At 43.0% G+C, this 21,600-nt stretch overlaps 1 protein-coding gene across 3 annotated transcripts in view; it reads left to right on the top strand.

Annotated features, from left to right (window-relative positions):
- Positions 1 to 21,600, top strand: part of LOC139409193 (guanine nucleotide-binding protein subunit alpha-11) — a 101,445-nt gene that overhangs the window by 41,608 nt on the left and 38,237 nt on the right. For all 3 annotated transcript variants that reach the window (XR_011634377.1, XM_071153999.1, XM_071154000.1), the window contains exon 2: positions 19,632 to 19,816. Coding sequence is in view for 2 of the 3 variants with exons in the window: in XM_071153999.1 (XP_071010100.1) it covers positions 19,632 to 19,816 (185 nt within the window). In the remaining variant the exon portion in view is untranslated. The remainder of the gene's footprint in view (positions 1 to 19,631; positions 19,817 to 21,600) is intronic.

Below are 21,600 nucleotides of genomic sequence, written 5' to 3'. Positions count from 1 at the left end.
TAAACAATTGTTGGAAAAATTACTTGTCATGCACAAAGAAGATGTCCTAACCGACTTGCCTAAACTATAGTTAACAAAAATCTGTGGAGTGGTTGAAAAACAACTTTTAATGACTCCAACCTAATGGTCAGATTTGCCGAAGGGAGGAGGATTGAGGGCCTTATGTGCGTCTCTGTGGGTAGAATACAAGTGGTCTAGAGTTTTAGCGCCCCTAATGGCACAGGAGACGTGTTGGTAAACTCTCTTGGTATATTAAAGGGTCTGCATCTTACCATGAGGTATTCTATATCAGGTGAGCAATTGCTCGAGATTTCTTTCACACTGGAAGCAGCGTACCAGTTGTTGTTTATGAACACGCACCCCTCCCCCTTTGGACTTGCCCAAGTCCGCCTTCGTTCGATCTTGCTGCTGCATGGAGATACCACTGAGTCCTACTTACAGGGTCATCCAGCCACGTCTCTGCAAAACATCTAATATTGCAGCTGTTCAAGTCTCATATTGTCTCGAACGAAGTTAACCCATCTTCTCAAGTGACTGGACATTTGTGAATAGAATGGAGGGGAGTGCCGGTTTATTATCTGCGTCTCAATCTCACCAGGATGCCGACACGTCTCCCGCAATTACACCTGCAGCTTTTTGGTAGCCCATGACACAAAGGAATTGAACAAGGGAACAGCAGTCAGGAGTTGAAGTTGGATTTGAGGTAAAAAGTCGAGGTAACTATCGATCTGATGTCCAGTAGTGCTTGGTGGTATGATAATAGTATGACATTTTCTGTATAAAAAAATCTGAACACAAAAAGTCACTAAATAACAGATTGGTTGGAACTCGTAAGATGTCGCCCTTATCTGTCGGCAAAACCCTCCGAGATATGTGTTGGGGAGAGCTGAGTGCCAGGACTTGGGCATTTTCACACATGGATCTCTGCTCTGTGTTCCCGCTGACACAGTGACTGGAGAGGGTTCTGAGCTGACTCTAGCCGTGGCTGTGCCTACCTCCCCGGTGTGCCAGTAAAATGAATGTTGGCTCCACTGGTAGAGCTCCAGCCCCCGTCCTCAAGCTGTTACACACATAAACACACCCCACTGCACTGTCACTCTAAACATGACCCAGATCCACAGAGGAAGCCCTCTGCTCTGCTTTGTATCCAGTTTCCCTATATTTTCATCATGAGTCGGCATCCAGGCTTGTAAATATCAAAGGCTTCTACAGAAACCAACTGAAGGCATACGTTTAGTGTGAAAACAGCTAATTTGGGAATCCTATCCTGCCTGAGTAATTTCAGGGGAAACTCTGGTACAAGTCCAGAGATGCCCACCTTTATTGGATGTGGTTGCTGCTTGTGTCAGGGATGACCAGTGCTTTCGTTATATGACCGAGTCGGATCTACCCTAGATATTTCTAGGGTGGGTGTTATTCTCAACAGGCACTGACTCTGCTCTGTTCAGGGAAGTAATGGATTAATTTCTTTGCTTGTATTCCCCTCCCAGCTTCTAATATTTATTTGATAGGGCATACAGTGCATTTGGAAAGTATACAGACCCCTTGACTTTTTCCACGGTTTATTGCGTTGGACTTATTCTAAAATTGATTAAATAATTTTTTATGGTGTGCCAATACCCCATAATGACAAAGCAAAAACAGGTTTTTCGAATTTTGTTTTGCACATAAAAATAAAATACGGAAATATTCCATTTACATAGGTATTCAGACTATTTACTCAGTACTTTGTTGAAGCACTTTTGGGAGCGATTACAGCCTTGAATCTTCTTGGGTATGATGCTACAACCTTGGCACATCTGTATTTGGGGAGTTTCTCCCATTCTTTGCTGCAGATCCTCTCGAGCTCTGTCAGGTTGGAAGGGGTCTGTCGCTGCACAGCTATTTTCAGGTCTTTCCAGAGATGTTCGATCAGGTTCAATTCCGGGCACTGCCTGGGCCACTCAAGGACATTCAGAGACTTGTCCCGAAGCCACTCCTGTGTTGTCTTGGCTGTGTGCTTAGGGTCGTTGTCCTGTTCAAAGGTGAACCTTAACCTGCTCCAGAGATCTCAGGATCTCAGACTGGGGTGTTCATCAAGGATCTCTCTGTACTTTGCTCCGTTCATCTTTCCCTCGATCTCGACTAGTCTCCCAGTCCCCGCCCCTGAAAAACATCCCCACATCATGATGCTGCCTCCTCCATGCTTAACCTGGCACCATCCCTACGGTGTCCGCCTGATGTGACACTTGGCATTCAGGCTAAAGAGTTCAATCTTTGTTTCATCAGACCAGAGAATCTTGTCTATCATGGTCTGGGAGTCCTTTAGGAAAACTCCAAGCAATTTGTCATGTGCCTTTTACTGAGCAGTGGCTTCTGTCTGGCCACTCTACCATAAAGGACTGATTTGGTGGAGTGCTGCAGAGATGGTTGTTCTTCTGGAAGGTTCTCCCATCTTCACAGAGGAACTCTGGAGCTCTGTAAGAGTGACCATAGGGTTCTTGGTCACCTCCCTGACCAATACCCTTCTCCACTGATTGCGCACTTTGGCTGGACGGTTAGCTCTAGGAAGAGTCTTGGTGGTTCCAAACGGCTTCCATTTAAGAATGATGGAGGCCATGGTGTTCTTGGGGACCTTCAATGCTGCAGATGATTTTTTGGTACCCTTCCCCAGAACTGTGCCTCAACACAATCCTGTCTCGGAGCTCTGCGGACAATTCCTTCGACCTCATGGCATGGTTTTTGTTCTGACATGCACTATCAACTGTGGGACCTTATATAGACAGGTGTGTGCCTTTCCAAATCATGTCCAATTAATTGAATTTACCACAGGTAGAAACATCAAGGATCATCAATGGAAACAGGATGCACCTGAGCTCAATTTCAAGTCTCATAGCAAAGGGTCTGAAAAATAGCAAAGGTTCTTATTTTTATATTTTTAATACTTTTGTAAAAATGTCTAAACCTGTTTTCCCTTTGTCATTATGGGCAATTGTGTGTAGATTGAGGAAAGAAAGTCATTGAATCCATTTTAGAATAAGGCTAACGTAACAACATTTGGAAGAAGTCAAGGGGTCTGAATACTTTCCCGAATGCACTATATGTTAATTCTGTATATTACTTTGGCTGATTTATTTAATATGCACATGCAGCATCTGTTGAGATGCACAGGAGATCAGGTCATGAGGGATTGTTTTTTGGCACACCCAAAGATCTCTCTCGTCTCGTATGATCAAACACCCATTATGTATTACCTACCTACTGTACACACCACTGAAAACCTGATTGCATCTAAACTGCCTCATTGACACATCCACACGAGTTTATTAGAAAAAGCTATAATTTTTAAATTGATTTACATTTGTGTACCAGTAGTCCTACTCACCATAAATTATGGGCCCGGCTCTCTTGAATGCACTGAATTGCCTTGCATGTGTGATCTGACTGCTGCTACCATCAAAAGTGTGTCACCTGATTTGAGCTATACAGCACCTATCATTGGGAAGTTTAAGACATTCACCACCCAGCTATTAATGAGAGGTTTGAAATCTTAGCCACATGGGAGGAGGTCAGAGACCTGGTCGTGTGGTGTCAGGACAACAACCTCTCCCTCAACGTGATCAAGACAAAGGAGATGGTTGTGGACTACAGGGAAAGGAGGACCGAGCACGCCCCCATTCTCATCGACGGGGCTGCAGTGGAGCAGGTTGAGAACTTTTAAGTTCCTTGGTGTCCATCACCAACAAACTATCATAGAACAAACACACTAAGACAGTTGTGATGAGGGCATGACAAAGCCTATTCCTCCTCAGGCATGGGTCCTCAGATCCTCAAAAGGTTCTACAGCTGCACCATCGAGAGCATCCTGACTGGTATGGCAACTGCTCGGCCTCTGACCGCAAGGCACTACAGAGGGTAGTGCGTTCAGCCCAGTACATCAGTCAAGGTCCAAAAGGCTTCTTAACAGCTTCTACCCTCCAAGCCATAAGCCATAAGACTCCTGAACAGCTAATCAAAGGGCTACTCAGACCCCTCTTTTACTCTGTTTATTATGCATGCATGGTCACTTTAACTCTGCCTACATTTTTATTTATTTAACCAGGTTGGCCAGTTGAGAACAAGTTCTCATTTACAACTGCGACCTGGCCAAGATAAAGCAAAGCAGTGCGACAAAAACAACAGTTACACATGGGATAAACAAACCTATAGTCAATAACATAATAGAAAAATCTATGTACAGTGTGTGCAAATGTAGTAAGATTAGGGATGTAAGGCAATAAATAGGCCATAGAGCCAAAATAATTACGATTTAGCATTAACACTGGAGTGATAGATGTGCAGATGATGTGCTAGTAGAGATACTGGGGTGCAAAAGAGCAAAAAAATTAATAAATAACCAATATTGGGATGAGGTAGTTGGGTGTGCTATTTACAGATGTGCTGTGTACAGGTACAGTGATCAGTAAGCTGCTCTGACAGCTGGCGCTTAAAGCTAGTGAGGGAGATATGAGTCTCCAGCTTCAGTGATTTTTGCTATTCGTTCCAGTCATTGGGAGCATCGAACTGGACGGAAAGGCGGCCAAAGATGAGTTGGCTTTGGGTACTGGTACCCCCTGTATATAGCCTCGCTATTGTTATTTTACTGCTGCTGTTTAATTATTTGTTTTTATTTCATTACTTTTCTATTTTTTACTTTGTTTTTCTTAACTTCTTAAAGCATTGTTGGTTAAGGGCTTGTAAGAAACTGTAAGCTACACCTGTTGTATTCAGCGCATGTGACATATAATATTTGATTTGAAGTACACCTTTGCCCGCAATGGGTGAGCTCATAGTCTTCCACAAGGGATAACTCCTAATACTGTGAAACGTATAGAGTGGCGTGCCTCTCTTTTTGAGATTGGTATATTATATTATACACTTCCTATGTGGTATATTATCGCCAGAGGTTTGGACTCGAGTCACACGACTTGGACTCGAGTCACACGACTTGGACTCGAGTCACACGACTTGGACTCGAGTCACACGACTTGGACTCGAGTCACATTTGATGGCTAATGATTTGACTGGATATAAAATAACTTAAGACTTGACTTCAACTCTACTTTCACTTGAGACTGACTTGATATTATCTGGCCAGGTTTTGTAACGTTTTCACTCATTTTGTAGTACTGTGTCTCCATGGATTAGGCTACTCTCCACGCAGCCAGAGACTGTATCGCACTTGCAAAAAAAAACAAAAACATATTGACTAGTGAAACACACGCTTGACCCTCTGATTTGGACCAGAAAACTGTCAACAAAGGTCGGGTGAGCTAGCGCAGTGAGGTTTTGGGGGGGGGGGTGTCGTAATTTAGAGGTTTTTTTTCCATAAATATTTTAATAAGCTACATATAGCCTACCATTTTGTATTTTATTTATACATTTGCGTGTTTGATCTGGTTACTAACATAGGCCTAAGGCATCGCACCAAATTCTTGTTTCAAAATCATCTAATTTGTGCTTCGGAACAAAAAAGTTGAATTTATTGACTGTTGATCAGTGACCAGTCATCAGCATTGGCACTCAAATGTGGTCTCACATCCAGATTAGTGACCAAAAAGCGCTTGTAGCTTACCTATGTTAATATTATCCATATAAAATGCAGTTCACCAATATCCTACAGATTCATCTTTGCCAGAACAATAGGCTACCTGGTGATTTCATTAATTTTCATATTCCAGATAGGCCTAGGTTGGGTGGGTTTACAATTATATACCTCAGTGGTGGTACTGGCTATGTCTGAAGATGGCTGTAACATCTCACTTCCTTCAATACCTATGGGTTGAAGATGTAACATTCTGGCAAATTAATTACGATATTTGTGAGGAAGGAAAATGGCTACAGACAGTTCCTGCTTTCCATCTGATCCCGCAACCCCCACTGCATACAGTTAGCCAGCCATATGCTCCTGCTTGTTCTGGACACCAGAGGAGTGACAATGTGACATGATATCCCTAGTTGATATTGACTGCTAATGTGAATGACTTTCAGCTTAAAATCCAGGTGTAAGCGCAGTTTTATTTCTGTGTCTTGCGTTTTGGAAATGCATCATTGTTTATGGTTGTAATGACAGGCTACATTTGAGCAGCGCATGCATGTGCTGGGGTTACAAGCTTTGAACCACTCCTTTTTGGGGGATGTGGGTTAAGTTTGAGAACCACTGAGCTAGTGAACAGATTGCTGATTTGCTGTACAGCTATAGGATCGGGTGCAGCGCAAATGTCATTGTACAGAAAGGATTGCCATAAATGGATATGCAGCTCCAAAAAGGGTTTGGTGATCAAGATATTTAACTGTTTACGGTATGTAAAAATGGCTTGAAATGAATAATTTACTTATGAAACTTGCATTTGGAATTTGTAAAAATTATTACTATTAAAATAATAAGGGCTATTTGGTAGCCTCAATAAATAGACAAAGATTTGACCTTGGGACCAATGCTCCCTCTAAGCTGCGACAGTCTCAAGTAGCCTCGAGACTGCTGCGCATAAATATTAGCCCACAGAGAGAAGTACAAGTTTGAACTTGACTCAACTTTCTAGGGCAGTGGTCACCAACCGGTCGATCGCAAAGGCATTCCTATTCAATCCCCTAACATTTCTGTAAAAAAAACAACGATAATGCCTTGTGTTCCTATTTTTTTCACATCTTCCTGTGTGGTGACTCTGCACCCTAGTTTTTCCTTGATTTCTAGAGCAAATCAAGTGCACTATGGGCCAAACTCTGGCCAATTCGGAAGGGTCAGATGACCGTATCTGCAGTATCGTAGCAGGCATAAAAGAAAGCTACAGCAAAGTTGATACTGTGAGATTTTAAAACCATGACTAGAGAGACTGTCAACGAATACAGCAAAGAGATGCTGTTTTTATGAGTGAGTTCATGTTTAAGTTCTTACTCAGCACTGTCAACACTTTGTATTCAACACTTTTATAAGCCATAAAATGCACCTCTATCCTATTTCCACTCAGTGCTTACAACAAGCACTGCAGCAGTAATGAATGAGTAGGAAAGTGTTTCTATAGGGTTGCATTGTTATTAGCGGCTTGGGTCATTTTTTAATATCCAGGAATATTTCACCTTCTCTGTTCATAAGATCAACAACATGTGTGCATGAGGCAGAAATAATGCAGTGCAACTCGAGGTTCGCCATAATCTGGAAGACTGTCCCTTTTTGGTCAGGGAGAGTGGAGGGATTTTAAGAGGCGGACCCTCCATCTGTTGCTCTCTCCTTCTGAGACTGAACATCAGATGCAGGCATCATCAGCCCAATAAAATTTAAATAAAAAGCTATTTAAAAAAAATGTATGCTCACTCAGCTATGCTTCACAAGTAATACAACAACGGATCTATTACGGGTGTGATCATATAGCCTACTTCAAATTTTGAAATATATTTTTTAATTGCTTCAAAATAAAGGCATTTGCTGGGCAATTCAATCAAAGCCAATATGTGGTGGTAGTATATTGGGCCTATAGCTGTTTTTAATTGGTTAATGTTGCAAAGCCTTACATTTTTTAAGTCATTTTACAAAATCTGAGCGGTAGTTCTCTGCATGCATTTTGATTCAAAGTGATCTTGACTCAGAAAAGGTTGGTGACCCTGTTCACACAATCAACGTTTACCTTTACTGTTGCAATTTTTTATCGAATCAGGGCAATATTAGCCACTTTCAATGCAACATACAGTACCAAAACAAACTATGCAAGAGATTTTGTTGTAGGCAGAACGAATCGGAGTAGGATTCTATTGTATTGACATGCACGACTCAGCCCGTACTCTACACAGACCAGTGTGGCATAAACAAGCAGCGCTGCAGTAGCCAAATATGCAAATAGACCATTGCCATATATGGATCTGCGCCATTTACTTTGAACTGGACTGTGTTTACAGCATGAGCGGTCGTGAGTCGATGCACTTGTTTTAAGATCAAAGCGAGAGCTGCATGTAGTCACGTTTGCACATTTTGTTTATATCCTTTGCTAGTTGAGTTAGAGCCCAGTGTTAGATCACATGTAGAAGAAAAAAAAGTAACACAATAAAAAAATACAAAATAACGATGCGATATAGAGGGGGTATTGGTACTGAGTCAATGTGCGGGGGTACAGGTTAATTGAGAATTTAGGTAACATGTACATGAAGGTAGCGGTAAAGTGACTATGCATAGATAATAAACAGCTAGTAGCAGCAGCCCAAACATGTTCAGTGGGTGTCTGAGTATACAGGCCATGGAAGAATTTTCAGCTTTCTGGAATTGTGTACAGATCCTTGCGACATGGGGCCGGCCGTGCATTATCATGCTGAAATGTGATGGCAACGGATGAATGGCACGACAATGGGCCTCAAGATCTCATCACAGTATCTCTGTGCATTCAAATTGCCATCGGAAAAAATGCAATTGTGTTTGTTGTCTGTAGCGTATGTCTGCACATACCATAACCCCACCTTCACCATTGGGCACTCTGTTCACAACGTTGACATCCGCAAACCTCTCGCCCACACATCGCAATTAGAGGTCGACTGATTAATCGTAATGGCTGATTAATTAGGGCCGATTTCAACTTTTCATAACAATCAGAAACCGATTTAGCCAATTTTGACATGTATTTTTTTATCACCTTTTATTTAACTAGGCACGTCAGTTAAGAACACATTCTTATTTTCAATGACAGCCTAGGAACGGTGGGTTAACTGCCTCGTTCAGGGGCAGAACGACAGATTTTCACCTTGTCAACTCGGGGGGAGCCAATCTAGTTAACCCAGTCCAACGCAATAACAACCTGCCTCTCTCTCCTTGCACTCCACAAGGAGACTGCCTGTTACGCGAATGCAGTAAGCCAAGGTAAGTTGAACTAGCTAGCAACTTATCTTATAAAAAACAATCAATCAATCATAATCACTAGTTAACTACACGTGGTTGATGATATTACTAGATATTATCTAGCGTGTCCTGCGTTGCATATAATCTGACTAAGCATACATGTATCTGACTGAGCGGTGGTAGGCAGAAGCAGACGCGTAAACATTCAAACAGCACTTTCAGGCGTTTTGCCAGCAGCTCTTCATTGTGCGTCAAGCATTGCGCTGTTTATGACTTCAATCCTATCAACTCCCGAGATGAGGCTGGTGTAACCGATGTGAAATGGCTAGCTAGCTAGCTCGCTAATAGAATTTCAAACGTCACTCTCTCTGAGCCTTGGAGTGGTTGTTCCCCTTGCTCTGCATGGATAACGCTGCTTCGATGGTGGCTGTTGTCGGTGTGTTCCTGGTTCGAGCCCAGGGAGGAGCGAGGAGAGGGACGGAAGCTATACTGTTACACTGGCAATACTAAAGTGCCTATAAGAACATCCAATAGTCAAAGGTTAATGAAATACAAATGGTATAGAGGGAAATAGTCCTATAATTCCTATAATAACTACAACCTAAAACTTCTTACCTGGGAATATTGAAGACTCGTGTTAAAAGGAACCACCAGCTTTCATATGTTCTCATGTTCTGAGCAAGGAGCTTAAATGTTAGTTTTCTTACATAGCACATATTGCACTTTTACTTTCTTCTCCAACACTTTGTTTTTGCATTATTTAAACCAAATTGAACACGTTTCATTATTTATTTGAGGCTAAATTTATTTTATTTATGTATTATATTAAGTTAAAATAAGTGTTCATTCAGTATTGTTGTAATTGTCATTATTACAAATACATTTTCTTTTAAATCGGCCGATTTCTAATCGGCATCGTCTTTTTTGGTCCTCCAATAATCGGTATCGGCGTTGAAAAATCATAATCGGTCGACCTCTAGTCGCAGTACACGCTTTCTGCCCAGTACAGTTGAAACCTGGGAGTAATCCATGAAGAGCCGACTTCTCCAGCATACCAGTGGCCTTCGAAGGTGAGCATTTTCCCACTGAAGTTGGTTATGATGCCAAACTGCAGTCAGGTCAAGACCCTGGTGAGGGTCTAATATTCTGGAAATACCTCTAATTTTCTGGAAAATTCAAGAAAAGTATGTCATGGCTTTAGAAGCGTCTGATAAGCTAATTGACATAATTTGAGTCAATTGGAGGTGTACTTGTGGATGTATTTCAAGGCTTACCTTCAAACTCAGTGCCGCTTTGCTTGACATCATGGGAAAATTAAAAGAAATCAGCCAAGACCTGAGAGAAATAATTGTTTACCTCCAAGTCTGGTTCCTCCTTGGGAGCAATTTCCAAACACCTGAAGGTACCACGTTCATCTGTACAAACAATAGTACTTAAGTATAAACACCATGGGACCACGTAGCCGTCATATCGCTCAGGAAGGAGTCGCGTTCTGTCTCCTAGAGATGAACGTACTTTGGTGCGAAAAGTGCATATCAATTATTACAGAACAACGGCAAAGGACCTTGTGAAGATGCTGGAGGAAACAGGTACAAAAGTATCTATATCCACAGTAAAACAAGTCCTATATCGACATAACCTGAAAGGCCGCTCAGCAAGGAAGAAGCCACTGCTCCAAAACCGCCATTAAAAAAGCCAGACTACGGTTTGCAACTGCACATGGGGACAAAGATCGTACTTTTTGGAGAAATGTACTCTGGTCTGATGAAACAAAAATAGAACTGTTTGGCCGTAATCACCATCGTTATGTTTGGAGGAAAAAGGGGGAGGCTTGCATGCCGAAGAACACCATCCCAACCGTGAACCACAGGGGTGGCAGCATCATGTTGTGGGGGTGCTTTGGTGCAGGAAGGACTGGTGCACTTCACAAAGTAGATGGCATCATGAGGAAGAAAATGATGTGGATATATTAAATCATCTTAAGACATCAGTCAGGAAGTTAAAGCTTGGTCGCAAATGGGTCTTCCAAATGGACAATGACCCCAAGCATACTTCCAAAGTTGTGGGAAAATGGCTTAAGGACAACAAAGTCAAGGTATTGGTGTGGCCATCACAATGCCCTTACCTCAATCCTATAGAAAATGTGTGGGCAGAACTGAAAAAGCGTGTGCGAGCAAGGCCTACAAACCTGACTCCGTTACACCAGCTCTGCCAGGAGCAATGGGCCAAAATTCACCCATCTTATTGTGGGAAGCTTGTGGAAGGCTACCCAAAACGTTTAACACAAGTTAAACAATTTAAAGGCAATGCTACCAAATACTAATTGAGTGTATGTAAACTTCTGACCCACTGGGAATGTGATGAAAGAAATACAAGCTGAAATCATTCTCTACTATTATTCTGACATTTCACATTATTAAAATGAAGTGGTGATCCTAACTGATCTAAAATTGAATTTTTACTAGGATTAAATGTCAGGAATTGTGAAACTGAGTTTAAATGTATTTGGCTAAGGTGTATGTAAACTGCTGACTTCAACTGTATATCCCTGTAACGACTGGATCTCAGGGAGTGAGTCCATCCAAAGGTTAAGTTCAGTAAGATTAGGTGATGCTATGATTCCCAAGGCACTATTACGCATCAAGATATAGGGCTAGGCCATCCCATGTGGTCTAGAAGAGCCTTACCCTTTAAGACATTGTCTGATGTGTGTCTGTCTGCATTGTCAGGCATCACCAGCGGCCTGCATGTGTTTTGCTTGCTCAGTGTGTGTTTCTTTCTCTGAGTTCCAGAAAGAGAAGTTAGCCGGTTGGAACACAATTAGATTAACCCAAGGTGGGATTGCGAAGCCCCACTAGTCTTTTACCCAGTGGGAAATATGGCTATTCCCGTGCTGTTAGTTCTGATTAGATTTGAACAAAAATAGGCAAATGATTAGATGGACATTTACAGTGCCTTCAGAAGGTATTCATACCCCTTGACTTAATCCAATTTTTTTGTTACAGCCTGAATTCAAAATGGATTCATTTTATGATTTTTCTCTCCCTTCTACACACAATACCCCATAATGACAAAGTGGAAACATGCTTTTAGACGTTTTAGCAAATGTATTGAAAATGAAATACAGAAATATCAAATTTACATTCACACCCCTGAGTCAATACTTCTCTGCAGCGATTACAGCTGTGAGTCTTTCTGGGTAAGTCTCTTAAAAGCTTTCCACACCTGGATTGCGCCGCATTTGCATCTTCTAAATTCTTCAAATATTGTCATATTGGTTGTTGATCATTACTTAACACTGAGCCCATGTATTTTATTATTTGACTTAAGCAAATGTTTACTCCTGAACGTATTTAGGTTTGACTTGAGACATTTCAGCTTTACATGTTGTATTAATTAGTAAAAATTCTAAATGCAGAATTCCACTTTCTATGGTATTGTGGGTAGGCCAGTGACAAAGTCTAATTTCAATACATTTTGAATTCAGGCTATAACGCATCACAATGTGTAAAAAGTCAAGGGGTGTGAATACTTTCTGAAGGCACTGTTAGCAGGAAAATAATGGAGTGCTCTCCAAACTGGAATAGAACTGCTCTCCACAGAGATGCTCTCCCTCTCTTGGTCTGCCCACTCAGATTACTCCTCTGATTCCAGTCAGCGGAAAGAACCGAATCTGCCACAGACAGGCACATCCACCCGGATGGCAATCTCTCCCAGTCTCCTCTGATCTACTCCCCAACTTCCCTCCCGAAGGCACTGGAGAAATGACTGTCATTCGGTTGGAAGACTGCAGCCTGCACGATCCATGTTCAGGGCCTGAGGATGTGCCTTGGCGACAGGTTTAAGGCAAGGACTGCGTTTTAATAGTCTAACGTCGCGTCCTCTGCTTGTCTCCTTCAGCTGCACTGAGCCGAAAACACAGGCTAGGTGAATATGGAGGATGTCTACCAATTTTGGTTTCACCCGTCTATGCTGATATCAGTGCATATGAAGGAAATTATACATGGAGAGGACACAACTATATTATTGAGATGTAGGCTACCTAGTGCCTACTAGTCTGCTCCACGCAGGCAGAGACAGGAAGCATCCTCAGCAAAGCTGCTGCACAGGCACAGAGGAGGGAGAAAGGACTGTCATCTTGTGACAGGGTCACGGGAAATTAATAAGGAAGAAAGTTATATCTCGCTACTGCTAGACTTGTCCGGAGCAGCTGTTCAGCATCAAGACGGGAATCCTAAATGCAAATCTCGCTGGCCGTGTGGGTCACCAAGTGTTAGGGTTTTGAGTTCCTTCTAAAACCCAGCCTGCTAGCCGCCTAACCCAGAGAAGGCTCCCTGTGAACAGAGCCTGGGGCCTCGTATCCAGCCAGTGTCCCAGTGATATTCTTTTTTTTATTCTTTTTTTTAAATTTTACCCCTTTTTCTCCCCAATTTCGTGGTATCCAATTGTTGTAGTAGCTACTATCTTGTCTCATCGCTACAACTCCGAAAGTCATGCGTCCTCCGATACACAACCCAACCAAGCACCCGGCCACCTTGCTTAGCGTACACTGCGCCCAGCCCGCCACAGGAGTCGCTGGTGCGCGATGAGACAAGGACACCCCTACCGACCAAGCCCTCCCTAACCCGGGCGACGCTAGGCCAATTGTGCGTCGCCCCACGAACCTCCCGGTCGCGGCCGGTTACGACAGAGCCTGGGCGCGAACCCAGGGACTCTAATGGCACAGCTGGCGCTGCAGTACAGCGCCCTTAACCACTGCGCCACCCGGGAGGCCCCTTCCCAGTGATATTCTGCTGAGCTGGCTGCCTAATCGCATCGCAGGGCAACATTTTGGATAATAATTTACAAAAGGGCGCCTTACTCCTCCACTTTGTCACACTCAGTTGTTTTTCTCCTCAGTTTTCTCCTCAGAGGAAGCCAATCTCAGCCTCAAGTTATTGCCTTCCATTCGTTTGGAGTGGAAATGCATCCCGTGGCCCTCTACACCAAATGAAATGGATCCATTTTTACCTATTTTCTCACTTTCTCACTTTCTCACTACCTATTTTCTCACTTCACGGGGTGTGAGGTGTGACAATTCTCTGCTTCACTGATATTGTCAGACGGCTCTTAAGTTTTGCTGACATTTTATATTTTACAGTCCACTTATTACATTGTATTTACTCAGGAAGTGCATGGTGATGTGGTAATTACGTAATAATTACATAGTTCAAATTAGATTTTAATTGAAACATGCTACACTGAGTAGGCCTAGGCGATATGGCCAAAATATTTATGGTATTTTTCACATTTTTTTATGGTAATTTAGGTTTTTGATTCATGAAAGTTCTACATTTGCTTTATGAGTAGTGCATGACACTAGGGTCGCAACACATATTTTAAATTATTTCAATGAGTCTTTCTCCATTTGGAATATTTTATACTGTTCAATTCAACATAAAATAACTAGCTAGCCATCTAACTAGCGATTAGCATTAGTGGTTAACACGATTTAGCTTAACTTGCTAAGAAACTATAAACTAGCTGTTTGCAGATGTAAGAAACAATAACTAATATTGTAATTATGGAACACTTGTGGATTTATATTAGTATAAAATTATTGGAAACAACATTGTTGCATGTGCTGCATGGACCATGCAGACTGAACGAAAGTGTCTCGTGGTCAAGCAACAAATGTGCTTCTTGAGTGACTGGGTGGGTCTAGGTCTGTGTGGAGGGAGTGGAGAGGGATGGACTCAAGTAGCGGAGTGAACTAAAAATGGACGTTACACATGGCGTATCACATTTTAATAAACCAAACATTCAAATACTGTTATAGAAGATCAATTAAAAACCCAAACCGGTCCGTGCATCAATACTTTGGTGTGTGTGTGTGTGTGTATATATATATATACTGCTCAAAAAAATAAAGGGAACACTAAAATAACACATCCTAGATCTGAATGATCACACAAATTATCAATGGAAATCAAATGTATCAACCCATGGAGGTCTGGATTTGGAGTCACACTCAAAATTAAAGTGGAAAACCACACTACAGGCTGATCCATCTTTGATTTAATGTCCTTAAAACAAGTCAAAATGAGGCTCAGTAGTGTGTGTGGCCTTCACGTGCCTGTATGACCTCCCTACAACGCCTGGGCATGCTCCTGATGAGGTGGCGGATGGTCTCCTGAGGGATCTCCTCCCAGACCTGGACTAAAGCATCTGCCAACTCCTGGACAGTCTGTGGTGCAACGTGGCATTGGTGGATGGAGCGAGACATGATGTCCCAGATGTGCTCAATTGGATTCAGGTCTGGGGAACGAGCGGGCCAGTCCATAGCATCAATGCCTTCCTCTTGCAGGAACTGCTGACACACTCCAGCCACATGAGGTCTAGCATTGTCTTGCATTAGGAGGAACCCAGGGCCAACCGCACCAGCATATGGCCTCACAAGGGGTCTGAGGATCTCATCTCGGTACCTAATGGCAGTCAGGCTACCTCTGGCGAGCACATGGAGGGCTGTGCGGCCCCCCAAAGAAATGCCACCCCACACCATGACTGACCCACCGCCAAACCGGTCATGCTGGAGGATGTTGCAGGCAGTAGAACGTTCTCCACGGCGTCTCCAGACTCTGTCACGTCTGTCACGTGCTCAGTGTGAACCTGCTTTCATCTGTGAAGAGCACAGGGCGCCAGTGGCTAATTTGCCAATATTGTTGTTCTCTGGCAAATGCCAAACGTCCTGCACGGTGTTGGCCTGTAAGCACCTGTGGACGTCGGGCCTTCATACCACCCTCATGGAGTCTGTTTCTGACCGTTTGAGCAGACACATGCACATTTTTGGCCTGCTGGAGGTCATTTTGCAGGGCTCTGGCAGTGCTCCTCCTTGCACAACGGCGGAGGTAGCGGTCCTGCTGCTGGGTTGTTGCCCTTCTACGGCCTCCTCCACGTTTCCTGATGTATTGGCCTGTCTCCTGGTAGCGCCTCCATGCTCTGGACACTACGCTGACAGACACAGCAAACCTTCTTGCAACAGCTCGCATTGATGCCCCATCCTGGATGAGCTGCACTACCTGAGCCACTTGTGTGGGTTGTAGACTCCGTCTCATGCTACCACTAGAGTGAAAGCACCACCAGAATTCAAAAGTGACCAAAACATCAGCCAGGAAGCATAGGAACTGAGAAGTGGTCTGTGGTCACAACCTGCAGAACCACTCCTTTATTGGGGGTGTCTTGCTAATTGCCTATAATTTCCACCAGTTGTCTATTCCATTTGCACAACAGCATGTGAAATGTATTGTCAATCAGTGTTGCTTCCTAAGTGGACAGTTTGATTTCACAGAAGTGTGATTGACTTGGAGTTACATTGTGTTGTTTAAGTGTTCCCTTTATTTTTTTGAGCAGTGTATATATATATTAAAGTACGGTATACCGCCCAGCCGTAAGTAGGCCTTTCATGATACTGGGTTAGCATTATACTAGAAGGCTAATTACCAGAAGTACTCATAATTGATAGCGAGTAAGCCTCTTTACATTCGGGCTCTGGCAACCAAGTCTAATACCAACCCAATAAACATGGAGAAAGAATTATGGAACAGATTTTATCATTAGTCAATTTGGTTGGTTTGTAGTATTTTATCAATAAACAGGTGCATTGTACAGTTGCCTTTTAAATGATTTCAGTTGGCAGTGCAGTGGGTATTTTGAGTTACTTGTAGAACTTTCTAAAATATTTAATAATATAATAGTTGCCACGGTAACTAGAAATGTACTTCAACACTTGTGTAGCAACAGTGCTAGTGGTGAATGTAGATAGTTTCCTAGATATTTGGTAACATAGCTGTGTGTTTGAACTGAATAAGGATGACAACACCGGATTGTATACTGCCTCCCAGAATTTCCTCACTCCTGACTGAGGTCTGTGTTTGTCTTCTGCACTTATCCTGGAAATCCAACCGCTGCGATCCTTCCGCCTGATTCTGTTGATTGCTCATGCCTTGTCCAGTTCTTCTAATGTGTGACTCCACACAGTACCTGGTATGACATCAGGACAATATTACTATGTTCCCTCAATTTCCTCCCCGTCTCCACTGAGTTTCTGAGGTTCCTCTCTTCATTTAGTAGGGGTCAGTGAGAGATCACAGTGTGTGAGGCTAATTGTGAACCTTTCATTGAAGTCGGCTCATCTGTAGGAAACTGTCTGGCCTGACCTAGTTAACTGAGGAGCAGAGATCCTCTGAGGAAGACCAACACCGGTCAGGGCTCTCAGACACTCATCAATGCAGCTTTGTCACAGAGAGGAGAGTAAAATGTGCAGTGCTACAGCACACACACATTATGCATCTACTGATCATTCCTTTATTAACTGCCATCAGATTAAATATAGGGGGGACCCTGGCTGGTAAATGGTCAAATTGGCCAATGTCCAAAAGAAAGACTTATGTCCTCAAAATCCATCTACCTAACACTAGACCTATCCCTTATTAAGCTACATGTGGTTTTTTGCCTTTTTTTCTCAGTGCATGAAATGGCCTTGTTTCGACTGCTTTCAATTCATTAGCTTTTCTGAAAAACTCATATCCAAACCAACCATTTAAGACAGTGCTAGATAGTAAATCTCCCATTGCTTGCCTTGACTTCTGAGCTCTGAAAGGAGCAGCAGCAGCCGGGTCTACGGGTGACAAAGAAAATACGTTATGTAATGGGCTATTTCATGTTGCTCCCCAGCCTGGCATGTGTGCAAAGGTTGCAGAGCAAATAGAGGAAACGGGTAGTGAGGAAGCGGGTAGTACTCAGCACTGAGAAGGCGAGAGGGGGAGAGGAGAAATGACAGGTATTGGAGAGTAGAATATGGAAAGGGAGGAGAACGGGAAGAGCGTCAGAGGAGAGCTGCTGAAGCTGTGATGACTCAGCCTGGGTACTGGGAGAGGAGAGGATGGTGTGTTGGAGGGAGGCAGGGTAGTGCTCTACCCGTACTTAACTGTTCTCTACACTGGTTTGGACTCGTCATTCCCAAATATACCATTGTTGGGCACAGCAGTTAGAAATGTCCATATAAAGATACAAAATATTTGGGACCTCCGCTGGGACCCAGAAAATGCTGTGGTGTTGGAGATGTGGGGTTGTCTGTTTCTGTCTGATCGTCCATCCATGATAAGATGTTGGAGGGTGCCAGACATTAGAGTTGTGGTAGAATGTATAGCTCCTGGCAATGCACAAGTCATGTGTACTGTTTTCCTGCACAAAGTACCCTTCTGGATGGTATATCAGTCTCATGCACTTGTCGCATGGTGCGGCCCGTCTGGTCGCATGGAGGAGAGGGTATCACAGAGTATGTGAGCGGTGTTGACAACACTGCTCTGGTGCTACATCTCCTTTCCATCCGCTCCACTGAAACCTCTCTGTACTCACAGGAGAGAAAAATGGCACTCTAAATTCGCTACATTTATTAAAATCACAATTTAACCAACACTCATCTATTGTTGTCTACCTGGACATACCATTTTGGTTTTGATGTATTGAAATGAAACCATATGATTTGAATTAAGTGTTTTTAATCAACATGAAAATGTGACCGTAAGAAACGCTTATCATTTCAAATAGGCTACATGTCATATTAAACAGCATATGAACACTCTAAATAGGTCAGGATCCAGACAAGGAGCCTTAGAAGGAACGGAAATGAATTATTTAGGCTTTATTTCAATTTTTTTCAAGGCTATAGCCTACAAAGAAATACATTGTGAATTATTTCAACACTGGGCTGGTAGGGAGTCAGGGACATTAAGCACTCCGTATTTAAACAACATTAAACTCTATTAAATAATTATAGTTTAGAAATTGCTCATAGACTGTGACTTACTTAGAATGATATATGGCATTTTTTGTTTCATTTGTATTAGGCTCACTCTACAGTGCCTTTGAGTCTGGCTTCAGGCTCATACGATGGTGCCCGGAGAGCAGGCCAGCAGCGGAGAATATCCTCTCCATGCTTGCAGAGCCACTGCTAAACACCTTTTTGGCCAATCTTGTCAGGCTGGGCAGGGATGCAGAGTTTTTCTTTTTTTCTTCTTTTCAATAGGCAGGCCTAAAGGTTTTTGTGCAAAATAGCCAAAATCAAAACGGAAAGGGTCTTGAAGTTGGAATATGCAAGGCCTATTTGGCCAAAATCAATTATGGCCTATTGAATGGAACAAAAATGAAAACTTAAAGAGATCAGATTTTTTTGTTTATAAATACTGTGCTACAATGGCACACTTAATTAGCTACCCATCGTGTTCCTTGCTTTTAGCATGTGCACGTAGTTAGTACAGCATCATGCTTTCGAGATGATTTTTTTCAATTTCTACAATGATTCTTTAGTTGTGGACATTACATCACTGCATTCCCTCTCTTGGTCCTCATCTTTGTAAGTCACCTTGATTTTTGCACCTGTGTGTTTTATCAGTTTCTTGTGAGCTTGTTAAGTGAGCGCTACTGGAGCAGAATTGGAGTGGGCGAGAAGGCCTTCCCTCCAGCCTTTGGGAATCTCACTCCACGCTCCAGTGCGGCAGGGTAGCCTAGTGGTTAGAGCCGACAAGGTACAAATCTGTCGTTCTGCCCCTGAACAGGCAGTTAACCCACTGTTCCTAGGCCGTCATTGAAAATAAGAATTTGTTCTTAACTGACTTGCCTAGTTAAATAAAGGTAAAAAAAAATAAAAAATAAAAAACTTGGATAGTGTGCGCATCATCCACGGGACGGGCTACACTCAAACTGAAAACATTTGGAAACCTCTGTCTAACCTGTGTTCTGTCCTGTCTCTCCACAGGCACTGGCGAAAGCGGCAAGAGCACCTTCATCAAACAGATGCGCATCATCCACGGGACGGGCTACACCGACGAGGACAAAAGAGGCTTCACCAAACTGGTCTATCAGAACATCTTCACCTCCATGCAGTCCATGATCCGGGCCTCTGAGACCCTCAAGATCCAGTACAAGTATGAACAGAACAAGGTGAGTCTGGCTGGGGGAGCGGGGATGGGGATTGGGGTCCACTCATTAGAAAAATACATTGTTAGTCAAAATGTCTTGTATTATTATAGTCTTATGTAGGCATATATCTAGACGCCACGTTAGAGATCACTTCCAGTGAATTCGGAAAGTATTCAGATCACTTCAGTTTTTTCACGTTTTGTTACATTACAGCCTTATTCTAAAGTGGATTAAATAAATAAAAATCTCCCCTCATAAATCTACACATATTACCCATATTTAAAGTAAAAACAGGTTTTTAGCAATAAAGAAAATAAAGAAAATAAAAAGGTATACATAAGTATTCAGACCCTTTACTGAGGACTTTGTTGAAGGAACTTTGGCAGCAATTACAGCCTAAAATCTTCGGTATGACGCTACAAGCATGGCACACCTGTATTTGGGGAGTTTCTCCTATTCTTGTCTGCAGATCCTATCAAACTCTGTCAGATTGGATTGGGAGTGTTGCTGCACAGCTATTTTCAGGTCTCTCCAAAGATGTTCAAGTCCGGGCTCTGGCTGGACTACTCAAGGACATTCAGAGACTTGTCCCAAAGCCACTCCTGCATTGTCTTGGCTGTGTGCTTGGGGTCGTTGTCCTGTTGGAAGGTGAACCTTCACCCCAGTCTGAGGTCCTGAGAGCTCTGGAGCAGGTTTTCATCAAGGATCTTTCTGTACTTTGCTCCGTTAATCTTTCCCTCGATCCTGACAAGTCTCCCAGTCCCTGTCGCTGAAAAACACCCCCACAGCATGAGGCTACCACCACCATGCTTCACCGTAGGGATGGTGCCAGGTTTCCTCCAGACATGACACTTGGCATTCAGGCCAGAGTTCAATCTTGGTTTCATCAGACCAGAGAATCTTGTTTATCATGGTCAGGGTCCTTTTGGTGCCTTTTGGCAAACTCCAAGCAGGCTGTCATGTGCCTTTTACTGAGGAGTGGCTTCCTTCTGGCTACTCTACCATAAAGGCCTGATTGGTGGAGTGCTGCAGAGATGGTTGTCCTTCTGGAAGGTTCTCTCATCTCCACAGAGGAACTCTGGAGCTCTAAGAATGACCACAGGGTTTTGGTCACCTACCTGACCAAGGCCCTTCTCCCCGATTGCTCAGTTTGGCCGGGTGGCCAGCTCTAGGAAGAGCCTTGGCGGTTCCAAACTTCTTCCGTTTAAGAATGATGGAGGCCACTGTGTTCTTGGGGACCTTCAAAGCTGCAGAAATGTTTTTGTACCTTTCCCCAGATCTGTTCCTCAACAAAATCCTGTCTCGGAGTTCTACGGGCAATTCCTGGCTTGGTTTTTGCCTTGACATGCACTGTCAACTGTGGGACCTTACATAGACAGGTGTGTGCCTGTCCAATCAATTCAATTTACCACAGGACTCAAGTTGTAGAAACATCTCAGGGATGATCAATGGAAACAGGATCCACCTGAGCTCAATTTTGAGTATCATAGCATAGGGTCTGAATACTTATGTAAATAATGTTTTTCTGTTATTTATTTTTAATACATTTGCAAAAATGTTTGCTTTGTCATTATGGGGTATTGTGTATGTTGATGAGGAAAAACATTTATTTAATCTGTTTTAGGAAAAGGTTGTAACGTAACAACATTTGGAAAAGGGGAAGGGGTCTTAATACTTTCCAAATGTGCTGTATTTCACTGCATATTCAACCCCTGTACTGAGGCTTCGTTTGGACGCAGATCCGTGAGACTTCTGAGAATGTATAGCATGGAATATACACTGCTCAAAAAAATAAATGGAACACT

Source organism: Oncorhynchus clarkii, chromosome 5 (assembly GCF_045791955.1).
Source record: "Oncorhynchus clarkii lewisi isolate Uvic-CL-2024 chromosome 5, UVic_Ocla_1.0, whole genome shotgun sequence".
Classification (NCBI taxonomy): domain Eukaryota; kingdom Metazoa; phylum Chordata; class Actinopteri; order Salmoniformes; family Salmonidae; genus Oncorhynchus; species Oncorhynchus clarkii.
Note: the sequence above shows the minus strand (reverse complement) of the source record. Positions and strands in the feature narration are given on the sequence as shown.